Here is a 23,739-nt window from a genome sequence, read left to right as displayed (position 1 = left end):
GTCGTCACCTTTCTCGAATTTACGAATGAAAATGAAAATCGCAAATACGACGAAGAATCCGCGGAATTGGTAGAAAAAGATCGCATCAGCCTTTCCGGAAACGAAAATTTCACCTACAAGAAAACACGTCTACGTCAACGAAACTGTCGTTCGAAGCACTCTCTCTCCGTGCCGATCCGTCCGGTTTTTGTTAAAATAAAATTAAATCTCGAGTTAATTATTCTCGACCCTCTTGCGGAATTTGACAATACGTGGTACGCGTACATACGCATCACTATATAATGTACACGGATACGTATATGTATATATATATATATATATATATATATATAGATTGATTAGCCGTTGATCGTCATTGTACAATACGGAAAAACGACAATCGTTCCCACCGCGACATAGTTGTTGTTAACTTTGACGTGTCGTCCGAAATCTTCGACTAAAAATTTATTCGTACAAAGGATGTTTCGTCTAATAGACAAATGGGATCCAACCGTACTCCGCCGTGCGGGAAGCTACGAGATACGTAGATATAAAAAATAGTATCAGCGACGTTGTCGGTCGCGTGTGTCTGTGCCGAGTGTATTGTTATGCGTTAAAGTCCGAAGAGTCCATTTGTTCCATCGATGCTCGCAACCGATCTTCGACGTTGAACGGTTGCTCGGTGCGCGAGAAATGATCAAAGAGATCCACGAGTATTTCACGGCGCGATCTGTTGAAGAACGAGCCGATAGTTTGGTGGATGTCTTCTGTAGCGGGCCGTTCGCGTAATACGTATCTGGGAAATATAACTTGTACCAATATGTGTAAACTTTGCACGCGCGCCGATTGCGCTGGAAATAAGACGAAGCGTCTGTACGTGTGAGAAATTTGTAAAAGTTCGAAGAGAAAGTGGGAAAAGGGCCGACAAGGTTAGAAGCGGAGAATAAAATGTGACTTACCGAAGTAAAACGGACATCAAACCTTTGATTTCTGGATGTATTTTCAAATAAATTTCATTTTCCGTTCGATCGATGGTTTTCCTTTGATTTAACTTTCTTATCTGGTGCTTGTTTAAAGCCCCGATATCGTAATTTCGCATACCATGGGCCGGATCCTTTGGATGGAAAGCACGATAAACTTTCGGAAGTTGATCCATCCAAGTGCATCCGCTGTCGAAACGAACGACGTAACCGGATATTACGAGGATATTACACGCGTCAACGCACCAACGTACTTGCGATCACATTGTTTTTAAAATGTTGAACAACCAATGAACAAAATGGTCACGGCGAAACAGTTTCAATTTCGGAAGTAGAAATCTTTTCCTATCGTACGTTAAAGCAGTCGCTAAGCAACAAATTAAACAATAATGTCGTCTACGATTCGTGTTTCTTGGATCGCACAGCAGAGACACTGTCGTATGTGCGTATCCTACGTACTATATACATAATTGAAAACCTACAAGAACGCGAAGAGACAACATCGAGCGAACGGTACATATCGTGCGTGCATGCATACATACACGTGTACTCCTATATATTTAATTAAATACGAACATTGCACCGCTTGCCTCTAATTCGTTGGACAATAAAGGCATACCTATAAAGGCGTATCTATGCAAATTGAAACAATACATACGATTATCGAAGCGAAGCATTAAAAGGCATAGGAATGCACGCGTTTCAAGTTCAACGAATGCGATTTATAGATAGAATAGGAATATAGTACTCTATCGGGAGGTCAATTTTACATGTTTGCGCGTAAAAACGTAAACGTATTCTCGTACGTGCCTGTGCGTGGCTGCGTTCACGTATACGTACATACACTCGTGTGTATACGATTCCATAGACGATAGTTACCGTTAGCGCGAAATGACGATTTCTTATGGGTATGGGTATTTCCGATCGACGAAATCTTCCACGGATTCGGCATCTGCGTTCTTGGGGAAGTTGAAGCACGCAGTCGCGGGAGTAGCAATCTCCGTGGAGTAGTAAGTTTTTCCTTTGTCGAGGAGTTCCAATGGGCGAAACGATCGCGCAACGATTCTGCGCAAAAAGTTTCACGATAAAAGTTACAATACTTGTTCGACGATTCTCCGTTTTCTCGATCCCGTCTAGGTCGTCGTTGGAGAATTTTATATGCAAACTTGTATCGAAATTTTTTATCAGCGAAGAGCATCGAAGGTTAGAAACTTGGTTACGTTAAAAGTGAGTGGATTGTACGTATGTGAGTTTATCGAACGTTCGGAACGATCGGTTTGTTCGCACGTGCGGAGACCTTCGGATAAGTGCAGTATCGGGAAAGGAGAGTAATTTTTGTCGCAGTGTGCTGATCGCACGGTCGTTCGTATCGCGTTTGTCGCGATCTGTACGCTCTATTGAACACGCAGCATCCGGTAGGTAATCCGTGACGGCGAACAACACCGTTACTCCAGAGCAGAGTATCGAGATGGAATCGCCGAGAAGCAAAGATTCACCCTCGAATCGAATCCTTTTCGATAACAAAGATAGTTGGACTTGAGCGCAGAGCATTGTATCTCGGTCTAGGGAAAACACGAAACGCGTGAAACCGATTCTCGATCTTGTTGAATCCGATCAAGTTCGTCGGCACGAACGACAATGTCCAGCGAATATTTCGGAACGAAGTAAATCGCGTTCGACCGAGAAACGGCTCCTATCGCGAAGTGCCGCGAGCAAAAGCGAAGAAGAACCGTCCTAGCATTTTCGAATATCGGAGAGATTCGTCCTTCCACCGAAGAACGATGCGACCGTGCGAGCATCGCGCGGCGAGATCGCGAACGCTTCGATCGAGTTCCAGTAAAGAAAAAAGGTGTACTACGAAAAGCGTTTCGTTGATTGAGAAATGTGGGAAATTCACCGAATACTGCGAGATTCCTTGTATGGATAAATAGAAAGAATATTATCATCGACCGGGATAAAAGCGAGAGCGATAAATTCTAGGTTACGCGAAAAGACCGAAAAATGGCTTATACCTCCTGGACGGGTGGACACGCATATACACGTATACGCGTACCGGTTCGAGGGAAAAAAAAACTCCCTGGATTGTAAAATGTCGATCCAACGTTTGTTCGCAAAACGTGTCGTGAAAACAACACGTTAATTTATCTTGATTGTTGTTTGGTGCGCTGTGCCCATAATGACGCAAAATATGCTGCTTCTGGTAATGTAAATCACGTATTCGCCAATGTGTCCACGGAATCGTGTTGCAGGACTTGCTTCCGAAGTGAAGTGATCGCAAGCTCCGTACGTCTTCGTAAATAGTTTACTCAGCCATCGGATCTTTGCCGTTACTTGTACAATTTACAAACAACTATCGTTGAACGTATCGAAAGTCGAAATTATTGGAGCTTCCTAAAAGGAAAACTTCCTTGTACCCCCTAAAAACGATACTTTGAAACGACATACTCGTCGATAACATATTTTAATACAATAGGTTGTTCGATAAGTTTCATCGACTGGATACGCGGCTAGTATCCAGTTTATCGAAGTACGCTGACACGAATTTCCAACGATTTACGTACGCATATCGCGTGCGCGAACAACGTCGTCGTCTTTGTTCTCTTCGAGCGAAAATACACGTTCGTAATCGTCGCGAATTAATTTTGAAATGGTGACAAAAGTTCAGAAAATGGTATTATGTAAATAATACAAATGTATGTACGTATGCACGTTACGATAGTCTATATTTTTGTTCGATAACTTCTTCCGCTATTAGGTACACTATTAAATACAGTCGAAAGATTAGTATTTATAGAAGTATTCCAGCCTTGCCCTAAATGTTATCTGTATCGAGACTAACGTGACGACGCTAATTGTTTTATTTATTTACGAATAACCTGAGCAAGCGCAAAGATAAATATAATTCAAGAAACTGTCCAATCGATGTTACTTGATCGAGTATAAATATAACGGGAATTGTGGCTTACCTGCTGAAATTCAAAAGATGTGGAAAACTAAGCTCGTTACACGCACAAGGACGCTACAGGCTGACCGAAATCGTCACCGTTGCGCGATCTTTGACTTATTTTTTTTAAATTTCATAGTTTTCAGGGAGGCGACGTTCGGTAGTAGACGGAGAAATAAACGCGAACCCTGCCTTGGCCCCTCTTCTTCCCTACGACTATCGCTGTGTGGTTTTATTTATACGTTGGAAGTGAAACGAAAAGTTTCGCGACACCGATACTAGAGGATACATACCCACATACATAGATACATAGATACATAGATACATAGATACATAGATACATAGATACATAGATACATAGATACATCGATACATCGATACATAGATACATAGATACATAGATACATAGATACATAGATACATAGATTCGTAGATACATAGATACATAGATACATAGATACATAGATACATCGATACATAGATACATAGATAGATTCACACATACATACCTACCTATATATACACGTGTGCACACGTAGGTATGTATAATACCTACCTTTCGTAAAACTGTACATCTTTCTTTCTTTCTTTTTCTCTTTTTTTCTTTCTTTTACCCGACAAACAAATTTCTCGTTTCTTCTTTCTTATATCGCGAATTATATACCGATCGATGTATTTTAAGAGGAAAGGATGTAACGTATTCTATAAGAAACGTGACAAGTACCGGAAAAAGAACGAGTTTCCAACGAGATCTCCAATGATACGGAACGCGTTAGACGCACGTAAAAACGTTTACCGCGAAAAAGTTTATTTCGTTGTAATTCAGTTTTAATGCACGCGTCGGCTTCGGGGGGCAAATTCGATCGTTAACGAAGAACCGATTCGAAAGGTAAATCGAAGCGAAACGTACGGAAACCGAGGAAAAAATGTTTAAAGGTGAAAGCGACGATGGACATTTCGGAGCAGTTTTCTTTCCAAAGATGAGTTTCTCTAACGGCGAAACGATTTCGGTTCGAAAGGAGAAGAAAAAGAACGAAAACGCATCTACGTATCAAGGACGCGACGTATCTATAAAACGAGACACAATTGTCGCGGTGGTGCGAAACTGTTCACCTTGTTGAATTTTCCGAGTGTCGGTACAGCGATATTCGCCAACGCGATTCGCGTAGATCGATCGGTATCCTACGGTTGTATTCGTTTGTTTCGCTGTCCGAGGATTAAGATCGCGGGGTTACGAGAAAGCTACGACGATACGTCGCAACGCTTTGCGAATCGTCTCGAATGGGAGACGTTTCAATTGGGACGGGTATTTGCGTTCCGTGTCGCGCATCGATCGACTCGAAACCCTTTGTAAGATCAACAATTACGTTCTTCGCGCTATCTTCGACTCGTCGGGTCTTCGTTGCGTGCATCGACGGGTCATTGACGACCACGTGATTCCACTTGACGTGACGATACATACGCCGTGATGGAATTAGGAAGGATCATCGTTACCGACCGTTGGCTCGCGTTGCGCGAATAATCCACGTACTATATTACGTTGGTCCACGATCGGGCTAAATTTTTCGGTCGAAAAATTCGAGAATTACGCCAACACGGCCCTTATCCTTTACGTAGGGATTATACCGGTGCTAACCCGTCTCCCGAGTACCGTACTCTTCCGTTACGCATCGTACGAGACGACTCGACGACTCGACGAGGGAGAGAAGATGGACGAAGCTCGCGACCGAGAACGCGGTACAGTGAAAATCGAGTGGGGCCGGAAAGCGATATTTGCTCTTTCTCGGAGTTGATCTCTCGACGAATCATGTGTATAGTATACGTATACGTGTAAAACTTTTACGTGTTGCGAATTTTTCGATTCACACGCGTAGACCTTCGTACCACGTTAGCCTTCGATGTTCGAAAATTACAAATTACTGCAACGATATCGTCCTGTACAAAATTCGATCGAGTATTTCGGACACTGTGAATACTTGTGACAGATTCGCGTCGGCATACGGGTCCGCACTGGAACTGTACAGATATCCGAAGTACAAAGTTTTCGAGTAGCCGATGGCTCTTTATACCTAGGAGGGAATCCCTACTCCCGCGTAACCTAGGAATAACCTACCACTTTTAATAGTCCTCGGTGAACGAAGAAACGTGTTACTTAAAACCATCTAATTCCACGATCGAGCGAGCGGGCGGGCGGGCGGGCTTTCGCGCGCGCGCGCGCGCGCGCGCGCCTGTACATCGGGTTGTTCACCTATACTAGATTAAATCATGGTAGACACGATAAAATTACGCAAATTGAGCGCTCGATTCCACGCTATTCCTTGAAGTACTCCTACAATTACGTGACCCACATGAACGACGTGTACAAATAATATACCGCCGACGCGATCCATGTCACCCGTGATCACCGCTTACTCTAACGCCTAGATTTCGTTACTCAATGTCGCAACGATACCAATTGCTGGCTTACATTAGTATCAACTAACTCGCAATCCTGCTCTTATAAACTACCCAACGCGTATTATGTTTCTTCTCCGATGGCTTTGTCGTCTTACCGTAATTGGGACACCACGATCCGATATTTCATCGTAGCATTTTTATATAGTTTGCCGACCGATTTTCGATCTCTGGTGCACCGATTTCGTTGATACGTCGATAAAAAAAAAACATTTCAACGCGAATCACTTCGAGCCGAGTACCCGCCGGGCCAATGTATTTTTCCGTACTTAAATTTATCGAGTAGAAGCCAGTATTTCTCCCGTTACGTGTGTTGTCGCGTGTATCCGCGTATCCGTGTTTGTTCGAAAACCTGGCTCGAAAACAAGCAAGTACCTACCGTAGGCGCGTTTCGATGCGATAACTATCGGTAATCTTAGGAACGATTTTACCGATGGGTACGCGTAAATTGGGTAGGGTCGCGTGGTCGATCGTCGGTCCGCAAGAACGATACCGTCGAAAATATGCGTAACTTGTGAAGGAGAAAAGATGGTTGTGCGCAACGACGTCGCGCGAGGTGCGAGTACCTTAACCACGTAGAGATTCGTTCTTAACAAAGGCAAGGATACGATCGAGATTGCGTTCATCGTTCGTACCGTGATCGCGATTCCGGTGCAAATACGTATACGTATTGGTTAACGAGAAGGTGTACGTTCGGTACAGTGGGGCGTAGGTGTCCCCGAAGAAAAGTTGAGGGCGGGGTCGAGTTGGACCAACTGGTATAAAATCCACGCTATCGGAAAGCGACGACACGCAGTTGTTGGAGAAATATCGAAAGGTTGTTATCACGTATCGAGCAACAGGATGGATCGTAAAGTAATTGTTGATCCCTTGTCGATTTCTCGGGAGAAAGTTTCCCGAGATAAGGGTAACTCGATCGTTCGGTTCGTTTCTATTGTTTGTACGTGTGTGTGCAGGTAATCGTTTATTTGGCGACTTTGCTAACAGTCGGCCGTGCAGGGATAATCGGGCCAGGCGCGGGATTGATCGGCGGCCCTGCCGGAGCCACGGTGGCTGCAGCGCTCCCAGCACCGGCCGCGGTCCTCCGAACGGAAAATTACGATCCGAATCCTCAGTACAGTTTCAGTTACAGCGTCGCCGACGGTCTCACAGGTACGTACGATCGTTCGTCCGTTGCGGTCGCGCGGCGGCAACGATTACACCGTTAGTCCGAGAGAGAAGGAAAGTGGTGGTGGTGTTAATATTATCGTCGAGCGTTCGCTCGAACGTTGTTCAAGGTGACAACAAGGCCCAAGAGGAAACTCGTAACGGGGACGTGGTTCAGGGTAGTTACAGTTTGATCGAGCCGGACGGTTCGCGTCGAGTGGTCTCGTACGCGGCCGATCCCATCAACGGTTTCAACGCCGTGGTTCAAAAGGACCCGAGCATCACGGTGAAGACCGCGGTCGCGACGGCGCCGATTGCTCCGGTCGCGGCGGCCGTTCGTCCGATCGCCGTCGCCTCGCCCGTCCTCGCACGGCCGACATCGGTAATCGCCGCAGCCGCACCCTCCGCCGCCGCCGCCGCCGCCGCAGCCACCGCCGCCGTCGCCGTTCGTCCCCAGGTTCGTTGCGTTACCGATCAAACCAACCTACCGTTCGAGATTTCGGTTACGAACCGACCGACAATTTTCTTCGTTCCACGCAGGCCGCGCTGTTGGGTGCGCCTCTATTGAGACAACCGTTGCTGGCAACAGCGACTCCAGCGGTGGCCACCACGAACGTAGTCGCTGCGAATACAGGACTGGTGGGTCTCGGCGTAGGACTCGGGCTGAGGCAAGGCTCTCTGTTAGGTACGCAGGCTCTGCTCGCAGGTGCTTACGGCGCCGGAGGCATCGTTAAAGTGCACTAGACGATCGAACGCGGTGCGATGTGACTCGCTCGGCTCGATTCGATTTGACTCGGCTCCATTCCGTTTCTCTCCATTCTGCTCCGCTTTGCTCCGCGTTGCTCCGCGTTGCTCCGCGCCTCTCGTAACTGACCCTGAAACGCGACGCGCGTCGGTATTCCGGTATTCCGGTATTTCACCGTTCCTTTCTTTATCATCGAATCTTCCACCCAACTATTCCCGCCCGTTCGTTACCTATCGTGATCACCGATTTAGTCGTAGATTTCTTTCGCTTCCGATACGAAACAATTTCTTTCTCGAAACAGGTAACCTGCCGCTACCTACTCGTCGATCCTCGATAACGAACCTTTCGACGCTTCGCGGTAACGACGGCTTACCGATTCGCTACGTCGTCGTCGAATACTCTTCGTCCAAACCACTTTTACGAGTCGTTCTTCCGGTTCCTTTTCTTTTCTTTTCTTTTCTCTTCTCTTCTCTTCTCTTCTCTTCTCTTCTCTTCTCTTCTCTTCTCTTCTATTCTCTTCTTTCTTTTGCTTTTCTTTTCTTTTCTTTTCGTTTCGAACGTAATCGTTTCGCACGCGATCGGATCATCGACTTCCGAGCCACGGCGGTCGCCGTCTCGGGCTCGAAGCGTTGCAACGAAATCGTCGATTGCGCGCAACAAGTGTCCGTCAGTTACGTTTATTCGCGTAGCTTTACCCTCCCGTCCGCTTAAAGAGTAAAGTTTACCTTATCGCGGATAAATATACGTATATCTGTAGGCAATAGTATACTCGCGCATTTTCCAATAGATGATAAGTCTCGTTGGCGATACGAACAGAGTTAAACCGAACACGATCCTCTATCCACGATCGATCACCGCTTTACTTACTCGCACTTCTCCGTCGTACTTACGAACCTCCAAAGATGGAAAGTGTACATTTCGTACGAGAGACGAGGCGAATGTACGCGTTTCTAGCAAAGACACGTGGTTAGTTTTTTTTTTTTTTTTAAACAACTACCATTATTGGATAGAAAATAAACCTATTAGCAAACATTCGACAGAGTTTAATATTTGCTCGCATCGACCTTCGACCTCGGGAAGAGTCGCGCCCGGATTGGTTTAATATCGTTAATATCGATTTGACGATTCGACGATTCGACGATTCGACGATTCGACGATTCGACGATTCGACGATTTGACGAGAGACAGAAAATGGAAAGGTTGTCTCAACGATTGCTGTTACAGAAGCGAGCGAAATGCTTTTCCGAAAAGTAAACGCAAGAACGTATAGTGTCTCTCGACACTACGCATACCCAGGACCGACGATACAATTTTCCTCTCGACTTCGCAAAACTGTACATTGTATACTCGAAAACTATGGATTCGCGTTCTCACGTTCGACAATAGCGCTTTGGAAACACTGCGAGCACCGTTCAAATATTTGGAGCTCGCGTTTCGCAAAGTGGTCTCCTCGTACGTTAACGAGCAACGCTACAACTTCGCCCGTGTCAAATTTCTCCGAGTTACGGTGAACTTTCGTAAGTTTGCGAGTTGCGATCGCATCGAGTGGCTAAAATAAACGCGAACGGTTTACACAGGATTGCTTCTCGCTCGACGAACAAGACGCGTTAACCAGCGAAAAAGAATTTACAATAAATATTACGGAAGAATGTTTAACAGAGTGCCCTCTGAAATCATCGATTTGCAATTCCTTTGAATAAAAACGCATCGAGTTTGCGAACTCGTACCTCGAATTACGTTGTTCAAATTTATTCGATCGTCCTTTCTCTCGCAAAATCCCAACTTAGTTCCTTGTTAATCGCCCGATGTACAATGCCAAAAACGAATCGATTAATATTATCGTATAACTTGACTTGCATAAATCTAGTCGGAAGTAAAACTATTTCTAACGGAAGAACGTACCTACTGCGTTTACAGTCTTTCGTTGGACAAACGAACAATCTTTTCTCTCTCGAGGTAATTGAAACCTATTCTACGGAGAAGACTAGAGGATTCTTCGCATCGGAATGTACGATACTTGGAGCCTGCGCGGCGCGTAAGATCGTCGTAAGATCTTGGGCTCTGTACCGTCGAGCTGCCTCCTGCCGGTGTCCCGAGGCAACCAGCCACGCCTATTTCGAGCGATGTGGCCAGAGGGCGTTACGGGCACAATAGCGTCTACGGCACCTAGCGTACCTGCGCTTGCAACGATCTAGCAAGTAGGTATCGTCGGAACGCGTACCGTGCCACGAGCTTCTCCGCATTACGCAGATAGTAACACGTCCGACGTGTTATTTCTCGCCTTCCGATTACCAATTGCTAGAATGTATGCGTGCCACCGATGTCGTTCTGCCGATCGAAAGCTTCGCGTCTTCCGCAAAGACGTTTCGCGAGATAGTTAGCGTTTCAGAAATTGACCACCGTTATCGATCTCCGACTCGCTCATTTTTTGCACAACGCGCAGAGTTGCTAGATGGCCGAGGTGGTCGCCTTTTTCGATCGTGACCGTTGAAAGTTTCATCGATGCGATACCAAAGTCGAACGAAACCGAATATCGTACGAGCCCCTGCTTTCGAACATTATTTTTAACATTTATCTCGATTGGAATTAAAAATGGAATTGAACGTTTCAGACCCAGCTCTTGCTTAGATCGATACGAACAAGATCGGTAAATTTATTTTCAAATATACATTGCGAAACGCTCGACGATCGGCCATCGAGTCGAAGCCGACCTTCGAGTAGGTTATTCGAAATGAGCGGCTCCACGGTCTTTTAACGAGTTATTGTTATTTTATAATACAATGTCCGAATTAGATCCGGACTAAATTAAGAATCCTTATTTCGTACAGAATGTTTCGAAGCATTCGGCCGTATATTTTACGAAGCTCGATAAACGGAGATTTTATCGCGAAACTCATCGCGCGTCGCTCTTTTTCAATGCGCATCGCCAAAAAAGCCGGCTCGTCCGGCAATTTCGAACTCGAAGCTCCGATGATCTCGCGCGGTTCAAAAGTGCAAAATAGCGAGAGCGAGGCTATCGCAAATATCGATTGTAAAGAGAAGCTATTAAACAAAGAGGATAAATACGTACACCGACCGGTAGCATTTTCGATCGGTAGAATGACATTTGTGAACGTGCTTCGCACCAATAGGGCCAACCGATACTGTCCAATTTCGTACCGGCAAATATCTACACCGGACGCGAAACAAATGTGTTTCGATTTCTGGCTAATAAAAGACAAATTCGGCCCGTTGCCGAATTGTCATTGTTGCTTTTCATTGGGTGGCAAGGAAAGGTTAACGGTAAAGAAACAGAGGAAAAGAAAGAAAGAACCAAACCAACAAAAAAAAAACTATTTCATCGAACAAATATAAAAGATTTGTTTCGACTTTATTACAATGTTGTTCTTCGATCTTTGAGAAACGTGTCACATTTGAAAAATGTGCACGACAATCGTAAAAATATTACAAATAAAACATAAATACAACTAAATCGCGAGAGAATATATCGACCGAATTTGACGAGGAAACGTCGATAATGGAACCGATCGAAGATTTATTCGTTAACGGTCAGCGTACTATCCTTTTGTTTGTTTTTTTTTACCCGAATAATCTCCGGTCGTGGAAAAAGTGAGATATACATAGTTAAGTACATACATGCATGTGACACGATGATCAAGACACGATTCGCTGCTTAACGTTAAGCGTACAAAATTCCCATTCCAATTGTAATTACTAATGATCCGATCCAGGTACAATGAAATTGTAACTATGTACAAATCAGTTATGCACACATACATATGTACACATATTATACAAGCACATACGTACGTGTATAAACAATATGTTTATAAATGGTAAGAATATTCAATGTTATCCATTCCCAATATTGGGCTAAAAATGTCAATAGCCGAACTTGGAAATTGAGTGAGATTTCCCTGAAAAATTTGCGGCGTCAAAATGATATTGTACACCTCTTTGTCTATACTTATCCTACATCACATTTGTAAATCGTAAGGCATCGCCTTTCCCTTTATTCCATTCTTTGTTTTATCTCTAGTCCCCCATCCTGATATTCTCTCTCTCTCTCTCTCTCTCTCTCTCTCTCTCTCTCTCTCTCTCTCTCTCTCGCACGCGCATTCGCTCGTATACAACTCCCTCCGTTACACGCTCTCGCACAAGGCCGCGTACACACACTCCACCTAAAAATCATCAAACGTACATCACAATTTTTAGTAATAAAATAGCGATATACCGCAAAACTCTGACAAGATAAACACGAACACATGAAAATGTAGCGGGCAAACTTTGTCACATTTCGCAGATGAAACATTCGATGCCGTAATATTCGAGTACTCGAACCTTTCAATCGACTACGGTTATTTTTCTATCGGTGGCACCGTTGTCTATCGTCGGCGGACCGGATACCATTATTTTCTCTTTTAAGTACTGATAGTTTTTTAATCTAGAGACTGCGTAATCCTGCAACGAAAAGTTAATATTCGGTACGATCTAGCGAGATTCAAATTGTACGGTCCGCGTCGAAATTCTTGCAGCTTACCCAATACCCGAATGGAATTTCGGATAATTTGGCGTTGACGATGCTCCATAAGCCCCAAAATAAGTGACTAGCCAAAGAGAATACCTTGATTTCCATCATGATTCGCTCCTCTTCAGACGCTCCTTCCTTACCAACGGTCCTCAAGTAACTTTTTACGAAGTTGAGCTGCCAAAGAAAGAAAATTGTTAAATCCAAGACACGATTTTCAATTAAAAATAAATTAAACGATACGTGAAAAGATAAAGATCGGTTGGTACATGTACATACATGCATACGTACGTACCGTACGTACACAGGTAGGTAGACACATGCGCGAACCATATGCACGTATGGACATATGTATATGTACATTTGTTTACGAAAGATCAGATAAACTTGAAAAGAAGATTTTCTGGAAAAGAAAAGTACGGAAATAGCGCGGAAATGGTACCCAGTTACCATTATAACAATTAACACTCCGAAAAATCGAGACAATTGTGTAATCGGAATAAATACACGTTCGTAGGGACATTCTAATACGGAAAACGGATATTAAAATGCGGTGAGTGAAGTGTCTTAATTGGAAATAACGCGGTTTTACCACCCATAAGACACTGTACATTTATCGAGCAATGCAGATTATGGATCGACTATCGAGAGTGCGTGTAGAGGTACTCTAGAGTCGTAGATGCGCAGGTACGGGACTGATGTTGCAAAGGTAGGTGGTGGCACCGGCCGTTCTGGTTCCACAACGTACGGTGCGAGACAGGATCCATCATCGCACTGGCAGATCGATATGCCGCCCATTATTCCGATTAGCCGATCGCAGGCATCAGCCTTGTCTCACCGAATCGTGGTCCTGTGAAACTAATATATACACACGCAGCACACGCCAAGCAGTCCTCGATCTGCTCTCGATAACTCTCGAATTCGTTCGCTCGACCGAGTGAATACGTATAGGCACGTACATACATATGCACGTGTTTCCACGAACCGCATACGATCGAACTTGGTATTACGTTTACGATTTCGCGTTCTTCGCGAAAGCGATCGAGGGAAAAGGAAAGGAAGGCCGAGTATCCAATCGGAGGGACAACAGAACGAGTAGTGAGCGAATCGGCGAATGTGTGAACGAGCAAATGAGCGAATCAGCGAATGACTGAATACGTCGTATGTGTCGTGTGTGCCCTGTGTGCCCTGTGTGCCCTGTGTGCCCTGTGTGCCCTGTGTGCCGTGTATGTCGCGTGTGTGGGTGGAAGGGACGAAGAGGCAAAATTTAATCGCAAACCACCGAACCAAGCGAGTTTCGTATGGAGAACCGTTTTTTCGTTCGGAAACCTTTGTAGACGTTACGTGAGACTTTTATCGGCACCGTTCCACTGGAATGGTACCGATGATGAAAATTGATAGATACATATGTAGAACCGGTCGACGCGAGAATATGGGGTTGTTTTTTGTAAAATCGGACACCCGTTTTCCTCGATTTTCGCGTGTGATTTTTCGCCGTTGGTATATCGCGAGCGAGTCTTCCCCCAAATTGTGAGTGTCCGTAATCGTGTCCCACCGTGTTACCGCAATTCAACCGATGTCGTGATCGTGACAGTCGAAAGGGGGTTCTTTATAGTTTATAGTTTCGATTAAAATTCGACCGCGTTACAAACGCGTTTTCATTCGTTACGAATCGAATATAATTCGTGTCTACTTGATTCGGCAAGGGCCCGAGTCAACTTCAACTTGCAAGTATACGTACACTCGGTTGAAAAAAAAGAACCCGGCCTACTACTATCTATATACTAGCAGTAATAGTAGTAGTAGTAGTAGTAGTAGTAGTAGTAGTAGTAGTAGTAGTAGTAGCAGTAGTAGTAGTAGTAGTAGTAGTTAGTACCTCTGGCACGGTCGTGTGATCGCTGTTAGCGGAGAAGCAGTCCCTTCCTAACCGTACGTGATGCGCGTACAACAACATACGTACATATGTATGTACATATTACGTATGTACTGTGCCGCCGACGCCGTCTGTTCGATGGTGCTTAGAAAAGAACCGATCGTTTCTCTCCTGGCGACGACCGTGCATCTGCGTAGTTGTAGTACGACTAGGTTTTTCTTTTTCAACCGGGTGTACATACATACATACGTACATATATGTATATACTGTATACATAAAAAATCTATAACGGAGGATAGTAAAACGCAATGTCTTACCCGTGTTCAAATTTCTACGAATGTTTTGAGAGTCGAAGTCGGAGTCCTCCGAAACATACCTTCTGCTCTTTCGTAGCTCCACATCCTGTGCGCTCGTGAAAGAAGGGATATTCGCCCGCCGTATAATCATACTGCCATTCGACGAAATGATTTGCTATATCGAATCCTCGATAATTGTAAGAACAGTATTCAAAGTCGATAAGAACCAGTTCCGGTTTTCGCGTGTTTTGTCGCAACAGTATATTACCTTCCTGCATATCGTTGTGACAAAAGACTACCGGATATTTCTGTCGCGTTGCGAGAGATCTGAAAAAGGAACGTTCGTTCGTTATCGAACCACTCACGAATTAAACGATCGACGATTCGATACGCGAGCATTTTCTCCGATTCGAAATTCCAAATCCGTTCTCACCTAAACCAATTGATCTCGTGATTTAGATCAATCGTACGTATCGCGTTGACGTTCTTCAACTGCCGGACGTCTATATCTTCGATGTTTTCTAGAATGTCCGTGGTCGTGTCCAACCATTTGACCATAGTGTCCCATAGCCAAGTCGGTTCTTTGCTTATCGGAACTTGCATCGTATGAATCTGACCCATTTTTTCGGCAATCATGGAGCTCAAAGTCGGATCTTCTAATTCCTTGGTGAGCAACGGTCTGGCGGGTATATATTCCTCTATACGACCACCGGGAAAAATACCGTGTAACTTGGGTCCAAGCCGTCTTTCCGATAACAACGTGAAAATCACCGATTCGGTGATCAGCCCTTCCAGAGCTCGCTCCCCGTGTACCTGGCCGTACAATCGTAACAAGACTTGACGCGGTTCACCACGAATCGGAATAGCTGCATCCGGTAATTGCACGTTGTACAACCAGTTGCTCAAGCCGCCGCTGCAAAATCAAGCTCGGTTGTATTTACCTTTCGCTGGAAACGAATTCGTGCGACGTTGTGCGACGTTGTGCGACGTTGTTGGCGCGCCAAGCCTGAACTCGTTGTTCCAAGCGCGGACACGTTAAAAACATTCGACAAAGTCGCACTAGTCGCGCTGTAAAGATACATGCGAAGAAGAAATCGATGCCGTGCGAACAAAAGTGAATAGATACGAACGGATAAAAGACGGTGCTGAGAGACCGAGCAGCACCGTTACTACTAACCTGATGCGTTTCAGTGTGATGTTCTCCGCGGTAACGTGCTTCCAGACGCCGTGAAGGTAATCGCGACATATACGCGCTGCCATTTCCCGCATCTCTGGATTCTCCTCGGACATCTAGCGTATAAAATACACGATACAATTTAGCGATCGTCAATGATGGACCGCGACGAGAAATAAATTTAGACGTCGCGCGATCAAGAGTTCTCGAAAGTCCTCGACCGGTTGTCTTTCGAAGATCCCTCCTCGTACGTAGGTATGTATGTAGCTGGTCGATTTCTAGCCACAATCGGACAACCTTCTTTTACTCGACAAATCCCTATGTAGCTAAGTAAAACTATCGCCATCTTAACGCCATGTATTTATCGTGTAATCATTTTAGTCGCAAACTTTACGAAAGCCGACTAAAACGTTCGATCCCTAATTTCTTTCTCCCTGCCAAATACATACGTACATACGTGTACACAAATTTTGTATACTTGGATCCGTTAAGATTAAACGGATCCAAATGTATACCTTTGCGGAAAGAAAACTTTGTTCGATATCTCGAAATACTTACGCACGGGAAAAAAAGTATTGTTCGAAGATGCCAAATAGGGGCACAGCCGTGTATTTACAAATCCACGGAACTCGAGGACTCACTGTACGGAGTTCGCAAGTTTACGAAACTCGACGATTCGAAAAAGGACTTTGTTACCCTCGTTCGATCCGATCAACCATGAACGTCGCTTACAATTAGTAATACCGTAATCGACGAAGATTAAGAGAAAGCAAAGTGAGCGAGTATTTACGTATTTCGGTTTCTTCCCGTATCTGGATCGATACTTGACAATTGTACCGAGCGTACGGTATTGCGGATACACGGACGAACCTTCGACGAAACTTCCATTCGATATCCTTTTCTTTCTCCGTACACACATGCGTGTGAACCCTCGAGCAGACGCGCGCACACACACGAACACGAACACGAACACGAACACGAACACGAACACGAACACGAACACGAACACGAACACGAACACGAACACGCATACGCAGTCGCAGTCGCAGTTGCAGTCGCAGTCGCAATCGCACGCATATTGTCCCTTTCCCTGACTCTTGTGCCGTCGAAACAACAACACCGTTTTTTGGAATCTTCGAAATAGACGACAACGCAACGTAAATGCTTGCTCGCGAATACCGAATCGCATCGAACGACCGCTACTCGACTCTGCGACCAGTTCCCAGACTTGCGCGAAAGTAACGATCGAACATTTCGTCGTTCACACACACACACACACGCGCGCGCGCGCGCGCGCACACGCACATATGTATATGTACGTAGTACACAACTACGATTGTTTCCCGACCGAGTTCCACGCCCCGAGCTCTGCCTATGTCGTTACGATTACTCGTAAACAAACGGTTCACTTGCAACGCGCTCCCTGTATCCTTACAATCTATACTGGCTTGTAAAAAGCCTGCGATCCAATTGCATTATTCCTCGTAGTATGGACAAACGCTTCTCAAATCGGTCTACCGTCAACTAACGACGACACGTTAGTTCTTCGAACTTGACATAAACTTAATACACCTACAAATTCCTGTTACACATACATAAGTACATAGTGTGACACGTTTCTCTGTCTTCCATTGGTCATTTCATCCGAGAGAGTACATTTCTATAGTGTACGTATATAGTATCTACCGATCGTTCCAGCAGTCGATTCGATGTATCGGTGCATCTACTTTTCCTTTGTGTTTACGCAGCTCGCGCTGTGCTATACGTCGTGACAAAGATCGTGAAACGAGGCGACGCGCACGCACGCGCACCAGCCTCGAGAAACGGTGGGAACGTTTGATCTCGTAGAAGATCGCACAGAGGTTTCTCGGACTGATGATTCGTCGATGGGTCAGTCGACTGTCTTTCTCGGGATTTTTTTCACGAGAAAGACCAGCGGAAAAGCCGATCGATTTTAGTTTAATTTTGATTATTTTTCACTACACTTGCGTTAATAAAAGGTAAGTGTGATATACATTTTTTAGATTCGAAAAAATATTTATACGACGTCGCAAATTTCTATTATGGTACAAATGGATGTTTCAGGGGACTGACGACTTAATAACATTAACACTTATAAGGAGGTTTACCTTGTCTCAAAATTCCGCCGATTTCGATTATTATGTATCTGCGCAAGTTAAATAAAACCACTTGCCGAAAAACACAGACCTATGTGTCTTGTGGCTCGAAGGTTAATTATCCCCTTGGCGCGATAACTACCGAACCGATTTCGTCGAGTTATTCGTAGGAACAGCTTTGGATTTCTTCGTAACTTATACTTCTATTTTGACCAAATTAGCTAAAAGTTTTCAGAGGCGGCTTACTCTTCAACGTTCGTTGAATTTCTACTTTGTTGGCGCTATTCCTATTTGAATACGATAACTAAAAAGACGATGCCAAAATTGTTACTAATCCAAACAGTAGTGTCGTATGTACGTACATATATGACGTGTGAATCGACTTGTTGAACCATTTATTCTTTCTAAACGACTATGCATACGTGAAAAGTAGCACGTATAACGTACGCGTTGTTTCAATATTTCCAAAGCGTTTTATTAGAAATACGAAAACGTTTTAACGCAAATTATTTCTATACGAGTAACGAAACGCATCTCTCTTTCCCTCTGTGTGTGCACGGGTGCGGGTGCGGGTGCGGGTGCGGGTGCGGGTGCGGGTGCGGGTGCGGGTGCATGTGTCCCAGTCTATATAGATACACGACACGACTGTGGAAATCGTTTCGCTACAGCAGACGTTTCCGATTGTCTAACGAATAAGTTTGTATGTACATCCGTTTGTTATCTTCTTTGCATTGCATTAATAAACATTTCGATTTTCTCTTGCAAATAACGAAGCGTTCATTCTTGGATTACGCGCATTATCGCTATCGTAGATTGTGCCTGGGAGTCAACAAAAGTAGTAAAACGTGTATCTTCGTTTCAGTTTTGAACATTTTTCTTCCAAGTATGTGCCATCTTTCAATTATGTAATCTTTGAACGGTCCTGATAAGCTCGTAAGCTCTAAAATAGAGGTAATTGGTGTTCGTTGAAAATAACGCGACGACATTGATTCAGTGTAATTCCACAAGCTTGTAGAATTAGGCCTGCAATCGTGCAATATACAATATAGCCGGGAATACTCGGAAAGCGTATAAGGAAATCTATCGTCGAACAATAATGTGTTATAGCAAAACGAACCATTATGGTGGATCAATTGTTTATCGCTCCTACGCAAATTCTAACAAAATATCTCAATATTTTGGATATTTTGAAAACCAACATTTAAACGTTTTTTAATACGTTCGATTATAATCGAACTAGCGACGAACACATTGTCGAACACATGCAAAATGAATCCTGTGTGTTGAATCGATGAGTTCCGTGGTGCTCGATAATGATACATAGTAAACATAAATCCTATTGCGTTATAGAAATCTTGCTTTGAATGCAACGTGAGAGAATTTTGTTTACTTCGAATTATATCGAAGATTGCACAGGAGCCTAACATTCGTATCAAAAAATACGAGTCCCGTATTACCTATATATAAATTATTCGTTTATTCTGTGAGCAACGACACGATACGAGACATTTCTCACCATATTCTCGTGTTGGTATCAACTTTGTACCCATAGACGCTTGCTTGAGGCGACCTGTGCGGCTCGGCGTATCTATTATATAATACAGAATGTTTTGTCTATGCCAACGATTTTAAATATTTTCGCCATTCCCGATCATACGAAAAAGTCTCTTTGAAAAATACCGTATACTTCGAAGGAATAAATCTTACGACACGTGGAATTCTTTCCTCCAGGTTATCATTTTCAAGATTTTTTCACTTCAGCAATTTTGTAACCGACGAAGAAACAAATTCAACCGTGCATAATACGTAGACTTTCGAATGACCTTTGGCACGAAAACTCCAAGTGACGTCCATCCATTTCGATACCATCGACCTAATGTGTACTTCTAAGTCTGTCTCTTGTTTGTAAACACAATCCACGGAAACAGTGATAGCACTATATATCATTCGACGACACAATCGCACAGTTTAACACATTGACTGTCGATCCAATTTCATACAAGTTTCTCGATATCATTATTTTGACCAATTTAACCGCTGCAAAGACCGCGCTTTCAAACGCCCATTGAATTTCTACCTAGCCTTGTGCACATATATATATAAATGACACATTTTAAATGAGACATAAGCGTCGTATATACACATGTACGTATACATATGCGTTAAGTAATTAACTTAATTTGTTAGAATACATTTCTCCTTGTATTGATCATCGGTTGCGAAAAAATTGTTAAAGTTTATTCGCACAAAATATTTGGTGTTTGAATCTACCCGATAGTCACCGCATACGTAATATCTTAAAATCTCGAAAGAAAGGTGCCCTTCGTGAAAGAATTTTGTTTTTCGTAACAGCTGCTCCTTCGAAACGAAGACGATATCTTTCAAGACACTTTTTCGTAACGTTATTAGAAACAATGAGAATATTTAGAATCGTCGCAATAAATGGTGTACTCTATCTATGCGCTCACCGTATGAAAGAGTGTTCCGCGCACAGCATCGACCGGGGCTATAGGTTTGCCGTAAATAACGCGTAGTCTGTGTCGGAGTCTTCCGCAACGAAAGAATTAAAAGTACGAGTAGTTTCGAGACAAATAAAATTACCAAGTTTCGATTCTATTATACATATCCCGCTCCCTCGTCCCACCCACCCACCCACTCCATTCCATTCCATTCTTCCCATTCCGCCCCAGTTGAGGTAATTCTATTTTGCATATAAAAATGCATGGTACTTTTTCTCGCGTTAAAACACTTTTATTCGTGTTTCGTTCTTGCATTTTTCCATCCATTAAGATTCAATGGCGAGGATATGCGAACAGCTTTTAAAGTTCAAAAGCGTCTAATCACGAAGCCCAAGAAACTACGTTTTATCGATCAAAATCGGCACATTAAAGTATTTGTGACTTCGTAGATATTATAACGCGTATACTTATGTATTTTCTTCTACAAAACGATCAAAAAAAAAAACAAAAACACACCAAAAATATATTGTATGTAAGTAAAGAAATTTCTTTTAGCTTTACCTTCGACAAATTATGTACATTGCTTTTAATTTTTCAAAATGTCACGATATTTCGTAATCGCAACTACTTTCCAAGTCAAATAGTACTGATTCATTTATGATTGTATAGAATGAAACAATTTTATTGCCATAGCATTAACACCTCGTACAGTAAACCTTGATACGATGCGTGTCTGTTCTTCCGCTTCCATAATTTCTATGTTACGTACATGTTCAAAAATTGAACTAATAAACATATATGTTCATATATATATATATATATATATATATATATATATTAAACAAATTTTTCGAGTGTTTATGGAGCCTATTTGCCCGCGTTCTTTGTACTTCAAGAATTAAACACGAAAGAACAATTTACAATTATTGCGACGCGATCGACGAAAATCTGAACGAGAATTCCATATTTTCTGGAAAAGTTACACGTAGTATTCGCTACCATCTACAAGATAAAACGTCTATACGTACATATGTATGTATCTATATAACGTGAAGAGGTAGAGGACATTTTCTGAGATAACAGCAAAATGAAGAAAGATTGGAAAATTACATTCTAATAAGAGCATAATTGCAAGGGGAAAATTTACGCACCTTATTTCCCAGACCCATTGTAGAATTCGTAAGCTGCAAGGTTTGTGGGGTTGATAGATTTTGCGCCCTAAACTCTTAGTCCTCTCCTATAGACGTCTTTCCAGCGATTTAAACAGTTTAAGCGTCCGCTTGGTTGTAGTTCCGCTGCTTAATCGCTGCTCCACGAATATGCTTTCGTGTAACGAGAACGAGGTTAGAATCACCACCACGCGCGGTCGTGCGAGTAGCTTTAAATAGGAAAGATTGTACGTGTTCCAGGCGTGAAATTACTGTGACGGAACAAGTTCACTGACGATTCGAGCAGTATTTGTCTGTGTTTTTCTGATTTCGACAGACAGTTTCTCCGATTTACATCATTTATTAATATTCGAAGGAATTCTAAATAATTATCACCACTATTGGAACAGTGAATTTTCCTTGGAATTCACCACCACTGCACAAATACGTGATTTGCAAGTTTCACAGTACTCTCCCGCGTAAATAATTATTATTACTAGCGCGCTCGATTCACCTACACTTTCTACTTATGCTGGATGCGAATATACTAGATCACAGTCACACAATAGAGACACTGACGCGTACACAATTCGTGTTTATGCACAAATTGATACAAATATGTGAAGCAACTCACAAAACGAGCTGAGACACGTAACGCGTGCTAACCAATAAGCGTTCAGATTTTCCCCCACTCTTGATTCGTATTTGAACGATGATAGCGCCTCTACGGTACATCGCAACCATTCTTTACCACATTCCATGCAAGCACCTGTTTACCACATGCGCACGCGTACTTGCCTGCTACACTCATTCTTGCACACATGCATGCATTCATCATCGTCGCGTGACAAAGAAAAATCCAAGAATTTGTTTATCGTAGAATTTTTCCATCTTTCACAATCGATTCGATTCAATAGTCGGTCGGTTGGACGATCGATCGATCGATCGATCGAACAAACAGTTCGCACACGCATAAATGGAAACGTTAAGGTGGAGAACTAAAATTCGAAAATTAATTTTCCTCGCATTTTCGAAATTCCATAATGTTGGTTTTTATTGTCTGTTCGAGGCAAATAAACGTTCCATTCTAAAACGCAAATCTTTTTGTACCGATAAAGAAACGTAGAAGTAACGAGTCCCAGCAAATAACGGAAAATTATTGAGCAATGTTTATGTACATCTATATACGCATGCATCCATGTATGTATCATGTATGTGCGCGCGCACGCGTGGGTGCGTATGCTTATGAATGTGCGCGCATGCGTATGAGTGTGATTTTCTGTTACACAGACAATATTTTGTAATACAATTGCGAGTAAACTAGGAACGCAACTACAAATGAAGAGTTACGAAACGAAAATCGTGTGCTAATAAAATTAATCGAAAGAAAAAATTTATGTTTTCAAAGAATTATGTATTATACTATATATACATATTGTTCTCGGATAAGAGAAAATTTTTAATTTTTCAACACAATAATAAAGTATTAGTTTGGCGAAAATCTAACGTGAAATTAGATCAGAGAAATATCGATCCTACAATTAAATAGTCGTAGTATGTATTAGGTCTAGGTTAGGTCGAAGTATGAGCCCTTCTGGTGTTGGAAACCTTGTTTTTTTTTTTAACTACAATAGACCAATGTGATTACTTAATTATTTTAAAAGAAAATTTAAGAAAACATGCGGAAAAATTACATTTAGTATCGGACTATTATTTTCAATAAACCCAATAGAACATTTTTGGGTAAAACAAGAACGACAATTTAAAAAATTAAATCATCAATTAAACATCAAAACAAAGACTAAAGAAAGTGTTTCTGGCAAAAAAAAATTGCCAAAATATAAGTTCAGAAATCACAAAGTGGTCAGCGCAATTGATGCCCAACCATTTAAAAAA

At 43.0% G+C, this 23,739-nt stretch overlaps 3 protein-coding genes across 9 annotated transcripts in view; 2 read left to right on the top strand and 1 right to left on the bottom strand.

The window, feature by feature from the left end:
- Positions 1-7,116: 7,116 nt before the first annotated feature.
- Cpr5 (cuticular protein 5) lies at positions 7,117-9,975 on the top strand. Its single transcript, XM_076306237.1, has 4 exons — positions 7,117-7,212; positions 7,314-7,509; positions 7,635-7,960; positions 8,044-9,975. The coding sequence occupies exons 1-4, from the start codon at positions 7,201-7,203 to the stop codon at positions 8,245-8,247; spliced, it is 738 nt and encodes a 245-aa protein (XP_076162352.1). The 5' UTR covers positions 7,117-7,200; the 3' UTR covers positions 8,248-9,975.
- Positions 9,976-11,505: 1,530 nt separating this feature from the next.
- Positions 11,506-23,739, top strand: part of Nd-49 (NADH dehydrogenase (ubiquinone) 49 kDa subunit) — a 64,036-nt gene continuing 51,802 nt past the window's right edge. Inside the window, exon 1 of the mRNA XM_076306212.1 lies at positions 11,506-11,525. The gene's annotated coding sequence lies outside the window, so the exon portion shown is untranslated. The remainder of the gene's footprint in view (positions 11,526-23,739) is intronic.
- Positions 11,579-22,499, bottom strand: LOC143144118 (choline/ethanolamine kinase). 7 transcript variants are annotated; one of them, XR_012991347.1, is made up of 7 exons: positions 16,910-17,315; positions 16,123-16,235; positions 15,379-15,858; positions 15,026-15,272; positions 12,789-12,953; positions 12,512-12,709; positions 11,579-12,429 (listed from the first exon to the last, which is right to left on the bottom strand). XR_012991347.1 is itself a non-coding variant. In XM_076306195.1 (6 exons), the coding sequence occupies exons 1-6, from the start codon at positions 21,862-21,864 to the stop codon at positions 12,593-12,595; spliced, it is 1,140 nt and encodes a 379-aa protein (XP_076162310.1). In that variant the 5' UTR covers positions 21,865-22,499; the 3' UTR covers positions 11,579-12,592. The 7 variants fall into 7 exon arrangements, 6 of the variants coding, with proteins under 6 accessions (XP_076162310.1, XP_076162306.1, XP_076162311.1 ...); XM_076306195.1 differs by lacking the exon at positions 16,910-17,315 and adding an exon at positions 21,847-22,499 and having other exon boundaries at positions 11,579-12,709; XM_076306191.1 differs by having other exon boundaries at positions 11,579-12,709.

This window comes from Ptiloglossa arizonensis, chromosome 3 (genome assembly GCF_051014685.1).
Source record: "Ptiloglossa arizonensis isolate GNS036 chromosome 3, iyPtiAriz1_principal, whole genome shotgun sequence".
Classification (NCBI taxonomy): Eukaryota; Metazoa; Arthropoda; class Insecta; order Hymenoptera; family Colletidae; genus Ptiloglossa; species Ptiloglossa arizonensis.
The sequence above is the reverse complement of the archived record's forward strand: the minus strand, read 5'-3'. Positions and strand labels throughout refer to the sequence as shown.